General features: G+C 42.1%; 1 protein-coding gene across 1 annotated transcript in view; it reads right to left on the bottom strand.

The window, feature by feature from the left end:
* LOC136877728 (esterase FE4) overlaps positions 1 to 12522 on the bottom strand; it is a 72224-nt gene that overhangs the window by 46446 nt on the left and 13256 nt on the right. The window contains exons 2-3 of the mRNA XM_068228613.1: positions 6709 to 6846; positions 4103 to 4256 (exon numbers count right to left, since the gene is read on the bottom strand). Of these exons, the coding sequence (XP_068084714.1) occupies positions 4103 to 4256; positions 6709 to 6846 (292 nt within the window). The remainder of the gene's footprint in view (positions 1 to 4102; positions 4257 to 6708; positions 6847 to 12522) is intronic.

Below are 12522 nucleotides of genomic sequence, written 5' to 3'. Positions count from 1 at the left end.
CGCCGCAATCCTAAGACATTCTTTAGGGCATTCAAAAGATGAATTTGAAGGCTGATCGTCCTCTGAATTTACAACCTGTTTACCAGGGGCTGAGTCTCGGGAAGATGCATTAGTCGACTCAGCCGAAGCCACTAGTCACTTTTTATTATTGGCATAGATGGAATTTGCACCAGAAGTTGAGCAGGAGGGGGTGCTATTTGAGTTCGGACAATTCTTGGCAATATGTGAGAAAGCCCCACATTTAAAACAGCCTTGTGATGACCCGGCTCCATTCCTTGTCCCACTTGACTTGATCAGCGGACACTTGTTGCGCAGATGGTCAGGCGACCCGCAAGCATAACATTTACGGGGATTGACTGGTCGGCGAGGTGGCGGCCGAGTGTTACTAAAGGAAGGCGGGGGTTCTTTCGCGACACGCAAAGAATCGGCGTATCTAACTCCTTCCGCTGAGACGGCCAATGCTTCAAGTTCAGAGAAGGTTTGCGGGCACGCCGCGAAACACAAGTATGATCTATAAGATGGTGAAATGCCTTCTAAAATAGCCTGTACAATCTGATCTTCAGGAAAATGAAGGGCAAACACTCTAGTGTAAAACTTAATGTCCTGTATGAAATCAGCCAAGTTTTCATCCAAGCGCTGTACACGATAATAGTACTTCTGAATAAGGGAGGACCTGGCCCTAGCCGGGATGAAATTAGCTAGCAAATGGGCATGGAAATCCTCAATAGATGATTGCTCGGCAATGGCTCTTACGATTTTATCTGAGAGAATACCAATAGCATACGGATAGATAATTTGCAAAATTTGACATGGAGACAGAGAAAACACAAGGGCATGATCCTGAAATTCCACTAGAAATCTTAAAAATGAAATTACGTCACTGGTGGTATTAACAGAAAACTTAGAAATACCTCTGAGCAACATTGCCAATGGATGAGGCAAGCTGCTAAACCCGGGTGACATAGTAGGTAAAGGTTTCAATGGCAAAGAAGTTAATTCAGAACGAATGTTACTCAGCGATGCACGGCGTTCAGACTCGTTGTCCAATGGGGCAGAGATAGTTTGAGCAGCGATGGTTTTCCTATTAACTTCTCCCTTGGGAGGCGCTTCCTCACTACCTACATTTACTATGGTGGGTTGATCAGATTTGGGAGGAACTTCCCCAGTCAACAATAGAGTGACCTTGCTAGACAAATCAGAAATATTTTCAAGCAGCGTACTAGCTTCCTTCCTCTGAACGTCATTCAGTTTTAGAGATAACAGATCGTTAACCCTATTCGAAAAATGATATAGCCTGCCTTGCACACGCTTAATTTGATTAGGAGACGGATCATTTTCATCAAAAAAACTAACTACAGAAGCTAGCCCAGTAATATTCTCGACGATCGTGGAAAGAGAGTCATCAATTTCTTTCTCTCCCAAATTGGGGATGGAAATAGGCAAATCTAGGGACTCTCTAAGCTTGTTTGTGTCTACTGCAACCGTGCCTCCAGATTGTACATTTCTGATTGTTAATTCATAGATCAACTCCTCTTTGCGCAAATAATTAAGATGGAGAACATCGCGAGGGCCTGGCATGATGACAGAACACTTTTGAAAAAGTCAAGAAATTCCAGCAACTGAGAAAATGGTTAGAGTTCGGATCAAAACAATGTGTAGCCGTCAAACGGGGCTAAATTGAGACCCATTCAACCACGCTCTGCTACCACTTGTTACCGTGTTTTTGGTGGTAGTTATGCGTGAAAGAAGGTGCGGGGGTGGTGAACGGGTCTCAAGCTACTGAAGTGAAATTAATTTTAAAATTTAACAAGGTTATATTTTCTTTTCAAAATTAGGTAACAACAAATAGAACAGGTACTTAGTAGCCGAAACACGATTTACAAATACATTTACATAGGTACCCCATTTGGGGCTTCAAAAGTCAGAAACATAATTCTTGAGCAATGAGCCCAACCTTACAATGAACACCATACAACAAAGGGGCCGAAAACCCCCAAACATGCCAGAAACATCTGCTTCCAATTACATCCAAAAGCCTCCTTGAGGCAGAAACACAATTTTCAAAAAGGGCAACTTTCCCCTAAAATACAAGCCTATCATAGGCCACTCCGAACTCCACCTTTAAGCCGTCCTCAAAGGACACATCCACAGGGGCAAAATACCCAACCTACTGAGGTCTGTTAAATAACAAGAAGATTAATACATGACCTCTAAAATACAATTTGAGAGGAGGCGAACTTGCACTCCTAATACACTTGCTTAAGACCTACTTGGCACTAGGCCGTTAATACAAGGGCTAATCCCATACTACAGAGGTGACTTAATAGCAATTTACATTATATTACGGAAGAATTGGTTGAGAAAAATAAGTTCACCTCAAGACGATGTGAGTGGGAGCTCGAGAGGGATAAGCACTCTCTATCCCGATATGTCGTTTGAAAATAGAATAGATACCAGTTGTTTTTACATTTTAGGAAAAGGTTACATGGTAGAACGCTTAGAACCCGCCCCGAAAGTTAAACTGCTGAGCTAGCAAAGAAAGAAGTTATTAATCGGCCATTACCTTGTTGTTGACCGCTGCCGAAGAAAGAGGCGCTTCCCGCCCCCTGCTATGTACTTAACACACTGAAAGATGGAACAGAAGTAGCCCGGAGACCCAAAAATCAGCAGTTTATAACCTCTCGTGGAAGGTTCTAGGCGTTAGGGGAATGAAAACACCCGCCCACAACGTTTTTATTGGATAGGACCCCGCAACAGATTCAAGTTAGGGGAAGATACCCCTGATTGGTCAGAAATTAATTAAAGAAATTCGGGATTGGTTACATTCATAACAAGGGGAAGAAAGGGGTAAATATTGCCAACTTAAACCAAGACAGAAAGAAATTTAACAAAGAACAAACTCTTGAAATTAAATTTTCTCCAAAAAAATAGTTCTTTGACTCCTCACTAGGTTGCACTATTGTTGATCTTCAGTAGAGTCCTCTAGAAGAGAAGGTTCACACTTCTTACTTCAAGCGAAACAAAAACACATCAAAAGTGACACAGTTCTAAAACTCAAAATTTTCCACGTGGTGACATCTTCTGAGAAGGTAGAGAATTAATAGCGTAGATAAAGTTCAGAGTTCCTCCAGCAGAGGAGTTTCAAAAGGCGCACATTTTAAATTAGCGGCGTGGAGGTGTACCACCCGGTACACAGAAGATAATCTCGTCTGTTGGTCTACGGTAAGTGTTACCCTTTTCCGTCACTAGATGGCTCATTGAGCCTACCTAGCCTTCCCTAGTGGGAGGTGACGACACTTGTTCCTTGTTCAATCGTATGTGCATGGCGAAGTAAACAGCAAGGTCTATTTATTTATTTCTTCTACCACGTTCTCTGATTCGTCTGATGACCTTCGGAGGAGTGGGTTCGAACCCCACTGTCGGCAGTCCTGACAGCGCAGCTTCTTGCGCTCGGGTTGTGATACTGTACCACTGGCTGTACAGTAACAACAGGTAAAGAAAACTGCTATAAATATTTGTTAAACAGTTGTAACACGAAAACTAATAACCATATCTCAATCCTATTTAAACGACAATATTGACCATTGTTTGAAGCAACAATACAAAATAATGTTCATGATACCAACAAAAACATGAAGCCAGGACTTCCTAATTTGGAAAAATACGGTGGTCTTAAACTGTTCTTACTGACTCTACAATTAGCATTAGAAGTATGGGCGTCGTAAAAATATGGGAGCGAGTACTTTTGAAGTTTGACAAGCACTTGTCGAGATAATGGAATGTCTCCAAACATGAATAGTATGCAGCCGTAGGCCAAAGCACGTACTACACTCTACTGTGCGCGCAAATACATCATGATCGCATTGTGTTATTTAAAACTTTTTAATATTTCCATAGGCAATCGGTAAATGAGAAACGGATATTCAATGGATTTTAATGGATAGCATTAATTCGAATAGGGTGGCCGACGACTGGTAAACGATGTACGTATCAAGGCGTCCCATTTGATCTAGAATTACTTTGAGAAAATTCACTAGCATACTGGAGAAAGGAATCATTGATATTTATTATAAGTCTGTATGTAACATTCATAGTCACTTACCGAATATACCAAGACGATAGTTTATGCTGACATAAACTATTCCTTCACTGATGAGATACTGGGGATCCTGTGCTTTTTCGTTACCAGATCCCTCCGAGAAACCACCTCCATGGATCCAGACCAATACCGGATTCAAGGAGCCTGACCCGGGAAGCTGAAACAATGCAACACTTTAACTTAAAAGCAAGCAAAATGATTCCCACACTACAGGACCCTGTCTTACATTTGACTCCACCTTCATGAAGTCGAATATGTGATGGTTTTTGCACTCATCAATGGGCTACCTAGCCGAGCCGCAAAATTTTTTTCTTGGTCATGAGTTCGATTCTACGTCAGGAGTTTAACTTGGCTAACCAGTCCATCCCTGTAAAGGCGGTGATTATAAATAGTGAAAGACTTAACCTTCCACTCGTCAAAGGAGATCGATTTTTCTTTATTTTACTACAAGGTTGCACAGAAGTCTCACTCATGAACTTGAATCATTTATAGCTTTTAATTTTTAATTTCGTGTGGCTATTTTTACCCGAGTACAGCCCTTGTAAGGCAGACCCTCCAATGAGGGTGAGCGGCATCTGCCATGTGTAGGTAACTGCGTATTATTGTGGTGGAGGATAGTTTTATGTGTGATGTGTGAGTTGCAGGGATGTTGGGGACAGCACAAACACCAGGCCCCGAACCAGTGGAATTAACGAATGAAGGTTAAAATTCCCGACCAATCCGGGAATCGAACCCGGGACCCTATGAACCGAAAGCCAGTACGGTGACCGTTTAGCCAACGAGTCGGACATTTATAGCTAATAACTATGTTTTTGCCACAAATATACTCGCGTCACAAATATATTTTGTGCTTTTCCAGGTGTCTACCTTTCGCGTCCTCACAAAGATGGGCTCTTTTCAAAACAAGTTTTGATACCCTCATCAACTGTTTATGTCTGTAACGAGTCACTTTCCTCTTGAATATCGTTCTGGAATTCCGAATGGTTGCTAGCTTGTCGACGTATGCAGGCTCTTTGAGATATCCACGAAGAAAAGAATTCGAGGCTGCCAGACCTGGACAAGCATAAGAATGAACTGCTGACTTAATAAGAAAAGTTCAATAGCTTTTATTCACTGCTCTGTGCTCACTTTCTCCATGGTTACTTTCCGTAGTGCGCTTCAAAAATGCAGAATGAGAAGAAAAATGTCACTTTTAAAGGCAAACGATATGACTTACGAAGTATTTCAACTTGTACAGTACTCCTGTGCCACCCTATGCAACATTTTCTCGTTCGTCTTCTTGGTTAGAATGGGCCAACTTTGGAACACGGTTGTTCAACTGGTGGGCTTTGATCTCCACCCAGTATTGACGTACTTTCTGCCGGTGTAACTCTTTTCTTTCACCTGTCCAGAGGGTATATTTATTCAGGCGGTTTCCCTAAAATCCATGGATATCTTTCAAGATATGTCGTACAGACCGTCTTTTTTGAAAATCTGATATTCCCAGTTCTTCAATGTCATTCTCAGTTTCTGTCAGCTAAGTGGTACTACGTTAGTGTCGAATCCATAGTTTTTGACGTCAATGAGATACATTGTTACACTCTGGATACCATTTAAGTCCAAGTTCAGCATCCATCGGCATAGGGGTTCAGAAGGGGGGGGGGGGGAAGAAAATGTCTAAAATGAACCAGAGATATGCCATAGATTCGGGGTCCCTACACTGACCGCTGACAGTTCCAGTGGCAGTTGGAATCGTGTACATAACATCAATAGCGTGACACATATAAAGGTATAACCTAATTCCATTATATTTGTTGAAAGGATTAGATACTTACCAGGCAATCTGTGGTGCTACAACGAAACAGTAATTTTAAAGGAAATCTAAATAATCTCAAATTAAAACATAAAATTATACACATAATATTACCAAATCTACAAAAGTGTTCGTATACTATCATCCAACGTCACAGGTAATACTTTCTTATGTATGTTGGTTTGATCCTCTGCAGCTTCGCCAACAGCTGTCATAAATAGTCTAGGTATCACTGAAGAGGCGTACTATGGAAATGAGGAGTGAGGTAGTTTCCCGTTGCTTTCCTCACCGAGCCAGCCGTTGCTATTACATATCAGTCTGCCAAGCCCACCAAAATGCATGCACCAGCCAACCCTATGAGCAATATTTTCACACCATTCATAACAGGGACTGGCTGTATAAGGAATGGTATTACTAGCATCACTCATACCTCAGTCACTTTCATATTGTCAAAGCCAAGGATGAGACTGAGACAGGTCAATGAAAGTAACAAATTTGATGTAGCCCATACCAGGAGACATAGTGCACTGTAAACACTACAACTCGCCAGCAAAGGCGTAACAGGTAATACAAATACAACTTAAACAAAGCACCCGAACAGAACCGGCTCCTACACCTAGTTATAATTAAGTGAAATAATGGAACTTATATTTGAATATTGGTTTGAAGTATTATATGAAGTAATAGTTGTTCCAGAGTATATATAGTTTTAAAAATCATTCTTGAAATTAGTCATACTTCCAATTTCACCATTTTGTAGATTGAGTGGAGTCTTTGTTACCGTATATGATACTGTATTGTGCTGTTGTTCGCTCACCTCTGGCGTGTATACATTTAGGAAGAGGCAGTCTTCATCAGTACCAGATAATCTTCTATCGTCGTCAATCTGCTTGCACCTATTCCCTTCCTGTAGTGCTTCCAGGGTCCCATTCCACGGGTCGGCGGGGACCGGAGCCTGTCAAGAATACAAAAGACAAGTGAATTGCCTACCAAATTATATATATATGTTTTTGTTGTTGTTAAGAAGGAAGCCATTATTTCCAGTACGACTCAGTTTAAGGTAATTTAAATGCGTTTTAAACAAGGAATAGTATAGTGTGTCGACACTATACACACAATACTATTCCCTGTTTAATACTGTCGTATTTTTACAGGTTTGTTATAGTGTAATATTTATACTGAACTTGCGTGTTCGACAGACCGAAAAGCTCTTCAGCTAAATCTCCCAAAGTCTGGTAAGAAAAGGGAGAATATACCCGGGCTAAGAGTTCAGACGGTATGTCGCTGGCTTCCTGAACACAAATTGTCGATATCCACCCCAGCCCAGTTGAGAGGTAACTGTAGGTGCTGAATACGCCAGCAACGTGTTCATAGATTTAATGGGAACAAATTGAACTACGTTTGTGGTTTTGTGGATACACTCAAGAATGCATTCAAAAAGTCCTTTCCAGTAAGTTCACACTGATTTGTTGAAGAATCCTTACGAAAAATAGAAATATATGTATATATATACGCTGCATAAGAGTGTTGGGGTGGGGGGGGAGGGGTCGAGTTGTTAGTAACTTCTCTCCTCAGTAATGATCATTATGCGACTGAGGGTGTTGGTGTGCCTTGTGATTGATATAGCAGGGGACACTCGAACGCCGTACTTTCTACTTATAAATGCTCTGCATGCATAAATGATGAATGGGATATCTACCAACTGATTTTCACAGGGGAACTACTGCCAGCAGACAGGTTACGTCAGTATATGAAGAGATACGAAACGGAGTGACGCTCGCACCATGTTACCCAGCGCGACTGGTCTAATGCATCGCTTTCGACCGCATAGTTCTAGGCTTGTGTATGGTAGAGCCGCACTATATTTGCTGTCTGCATATCGGAAATGGCTAGTGTGATCAGAAGCGGTGAATACACAGACATTATTTTAAGCTGGATAACCTGGTCGGAATGCAACAGAAGCTCCAAACAGACGTACGCCTTCTACACACATATTTCGCCGAACAGTATAGTTTTTGTGCCGTACAATCAACTCTTTTATCGAGTTGAATGTCTACACGTGTATAAGTTAATAAGTTATTAGATTTCATTTACTGCATCTTTGGCGTGTCTACAAACAGTAGCGGCGATTAGGGGAGGGACGGTCGCTCCCACTCCCACTTTGTAGAGTAAACATTACATTTTATTCCACTTTAGCCAGCTGAAACTAGGAATTATTTTAAAAAAGCTATTTGTACAAGCCTTGTTGTCTTATATGCTAAATCTTTCCTTTATTGTATAGCGCTACGGCAAGTAGTGGAGTCTTTGCATGTGCTGTGGCACATTCTTTTTGCCGAGGTCGTGGCCACTAAGTTAAAATTCACACGCTTGCCACGCGTATTCGTCAGTCTGGCAGTCTCTTTATTGTCTGTTAGTTTCTTAGTGTGCATTCAAATACTAAATATTTTTAATTGCATAATCAAGCCGTACATCTATGTAATTGTACCGGGCGAGCTGGCCAAGGGGTTACCGGCGCGCAGCTGTGAGCTTGAACGCGGGAGATAGTGGTTTCGAATTCCACTATCGAAAGCCCTGAAGATAGCTTTCCGTGGTTTCCCATTTTCATACCAGGCAAATGCTGAGGCTGTATCTTAATTAAGGCCACGGCCGCTTCTTTCCCATAAGTTCTATCTTTTATATGTAAATGTAATTAATCTGCCCCTTGCATTATTCATAATAATAGTTTTTTGAGATTTTGAGTCAATGCTGTATAATAAAATTTTCACCAGGTCTCACAAACATACTTTTTTTGCTAGTGGCTTTACGTCGCACCGACAGAGATAGTCTTATGGCGACGATGGGATAGAACAGGCCTAAGAGTGTGAAGGAAGTGGCCGTGGCCTTAATTAAGGTACATCCCCAGCATTCGCCTGGTGTGAAAATGAGAAACCACGGAAAACCATCTTCAGGGCTGCCGACAGTGGGATTCGAACCCACTATCCCCCGGATGCAAGCTCACAGCTGCGGCCCCTAACCGCACGGCCAACTCGCCCGGTACAAACACACTACGGGGCATTTACTTAACCCTTTACTGCATGAATTATTTTTCGTTTTCGTTTGGTGAAGAAAATTTCAAGCTTCAATGTTCAACTTACGTTCAGTGTTTTAGATCTACCAGCAATTCTTAACTAGGGCTAATAGCTTAACACTCATATGTGATGTGGAATGCCATAACGGGGTATATATACGATTTTTCACGATTTCACGCTAAGCTTTTAACATTCAAAGACCGAACATTACTGCCTACTGGCCATGGGTACGTATTGCAGGGCGCAAGTATACTTGCACCAGGTCGGTAATGTCTTTGAGGTTGAGCCGGAGGGCTGCCGACAGTGGGATTCGAACCCACTATCCCCCGGATGCAAGCTCACAGCTGCGCGCCCCTAACCGCACGGCCAACTCGCCCGGTACAAACACACTACGGGGCATTTACTTAATAAATAACATAACACAACGAAATAATTTAGGAACGTTGATATTAGCTCCCGTTGAAATGCAATTACAAGTGAATATATATATATATTTTACAATTGGCTTTACGTCGCACCTACATGGATAGGATTTATGGCGACGATGAGAGAGGAAAGGGCTACGCGTGGAAAGGAAGCGACCGTGGCCTTAAATAAGGTACAGTCTCAGCACTTGCCTGGTGCGAAATTGGGAATCCACGGAAAACCATCTTCAGGGCTGCTGACTGTGGGATTCAGAACTACTATCTCCCGAGTGCAAGCTCAGAGCTGCGCTCCCGTAACCCCATAGACACCTCGCCCGGCATAATTAAATAGATGTACGGCATGATTGTGCAATTAAAATCATTTAGTATTTGAATACTCATTAAGATACTAACAGACACTAAAGAGACTGCCAGACTGCTGAATGCGCACGGCAAGTGGGTGAATTATAACTCAGTGGCCATGACCTCGGCAAAAAATATATACCCCTACTACCCTTCCTCACAGCACAGGCAAAGTCTCCATACTTGCCGTAGTGCTGTACAAATTGGTAGGCTGCGACGAACAGCATTTTGTGCGTATTTCCGTCAATAATGTTGTTAATAATTAAAGAAAATAAGCGAAGGAATTAGCAGATAAGATAACAAGGTTTGTACAAACAGTGTTTTTTTAATAATTCCTAGTTCCAGCTGGCTAAATTGGAATAAGAATGTAATGTTTACTCCAGAAAGTGGGGGGGGGGGGCTGTCCTTTCTCGTCCAACCCCCTAATCGCCGCTACTGTTTGTAGACACGCCAAAGATGCAGAAAAGTAAATCTAATAACTTATTAATTTATACACGTGTAGATATTCAACTCGGTGGAGGAGTTGCTTGTATGAATCAAAAACTAATACTGTTCGGTGAAGTACGTGTGTGGAACGCATACGTCTGTTTGGAGCATCTGTTGCATTCCGACCAGATTGTCCAGATTAAAATAATGTCTGTGTATTCGTCGCTGCTGATCACACTAGCCATTGCTGATATGCAGACAGCAAATATTGTGCGGCTGTACCATACAGCAGCCTAGAACTATGCGGTCGAAAACGATGTTTACTAATGCAAGAGGTGCATTAGACCAGTCGCGCTGAGTAACATGGTGCGAGCGACACTCCGTTTCTTATCTCTTCACATTCTGACGTAACCTGCCCGCTGGCAGTAGTTCCCCTGTGAAAATCAGTTGGTATACATCCCATTCATCATTTGTACATGCGGGGCATTTATAAGTAGAAAGTACGGCGTTCGAGAGCCACCTGGTACAGGGTGGTCGGAAACAACGTAAACCGAGTATACGAGCGTTAGAGACTTGCTGATGCTAATAAATAATTTGAAAGGAATAATTCGATATCTCGCGGGTATATGAGCGTTAGGGACATGGTGGTGCTAATAAATAATTTGAAAGAAATAATTCGATATCTCGCGGGTATATGAGCGTCAGGGACTTGGTGGTGCTAATAAATAATTTGAAAGGAATAATCCGATATCTCGCGGGTATATGAGCGTTAGAGATTTGGTGGTGTTAATAAATAATTTGAAGAAATGATTCGATATCTCGCGGGTATATGAGCGATAGAGTGTTGGTGGTGCTATTAAATAATTTGAAAGAAATAATTCGGTAGCTCGCGGGTATATGAGCGATAGAGTGTTGGTTGTGACAATAAATAATTTGAGAGAAATAATTCGATATCTTGAGGGTATAATGATCGTTAGAGACTTGGTGCTGCTAATAAGTACAGTACTAGCTGAATCTGCTTAGCAGGACCAAGGCCCACAAGATGCTGTCTGCCAATGGTGATTATTTCTGAAATAGAAATGAGATACCCAAGTCTATGCAGCGGTAATTCTTGCAGTACTACAAATGGAGTCCACCTCTTTGGTTTAGTGGTTAGTGTGCTTAGCTGCCACCCCCAAAAGCCCGGGTTCGGTTCTTCGCTCTGCCACGAAATTGAAAAAGTAGCACGAGGGCTGGAAGGGGAACCACTCAGCCTCGGGAGATCATCTGAGTAGAGGGGGATTCAATTCCCACCTCAGACTTCATCGGAGTGGTTTTTCGTAGTTTCCGACTTCTCCTACAGGCAAATGCCGGGATGATACCTAACTTAAGGCCACAGTCGCTTCCTTCCCTCTTCCTTGTCTATCACTTCAAATCTTCCCCTCTCTCTACAAGCCACCTGTTTCAGTAGGTGAGGCTGCCTGCGCGAGGTACTGGTCCACCTTTCCAGTTCCATTTGCCCGATCGAAAGTCGCGTGCTCCAGGACACTGCCTTTGAGGCGGTGGAGGTGGTATCCCTCACTGAGCCCGGGGGAGAAAACCAACCCTGGAGGGTAAACGGATTAAGAACGAAAGAATATTACCAACGTAAGAAATACATGTGGTTTGTTTTATTAGAAACATATCGAGATGTAGCAATTTTGTTTTAGAGAAAGTGACAAATATAGGGAGGGTCTGTCCCGCTGGGTTTTCGAGGCAACCATGATTAACTGATATAGCGACACGGATGTTTGTATATACCCCGAGAATGCGCGAACCGTATCGTATCTTACCATTCCGTACCAGCCTGCGTGTGCACTTTAGTAAAGTGTATGATTCCGTGGAGTTGAATTCTGAGAATGTTAAGATGGCTGACTTCAATCCTATTAGAATTCCCTATTCCCGAGGTACCAATCTCGGTAATATCTCAAAATATTGGATATGTAATTTTCTAAATGTTAAACACCATGTAACTTCTACCACAGTGGTACCGTTATGTTACGCGTAAGTTTCTCTATTCAATGATACATGCATCATGGATCGGATTTACATTCAGAAGTTGATACTAAGCATATAAATAAAATCTCACCTTTCTTGATCCCTGCATAATTTTGTCCTTAAAGGTCATAAGGAAACTGTTAGGATATCATTAATTTTATTTCAGAAAAATATTTCTAGTGACAACCCCCTGGACGCGTCGCAATTCGCATTCAGGCGGTAAAATTATCCATTTCTCAAAGAATTTTCAAACTTCGAATTTAGGCTCCTCCCTTGAAACATTATTCGTTGGGGATTCGGACCATTTTATTTGAATGTTTACTCATTTCTGATTGTCGTGACATCCGTGGCTTA

The sequence above is a fragment of the Anabrus simplex genome, chromosome 7 (genome assembly GCF_040414725.1).
Source record: "Anabrus simplex isolate iqAnaSimp1 chromosome 7, ASM4041472v1, whole genome shotgun sequence".
NCBI lineage: Eukaryota > Metazoa > Arthropoda > Insecta > Orthoptera > Tettigoniidae > Anabrus > Anabrus simplex.
This window is presented reverse-complemented; position numbering and strand designations above follow the sequence as displayed.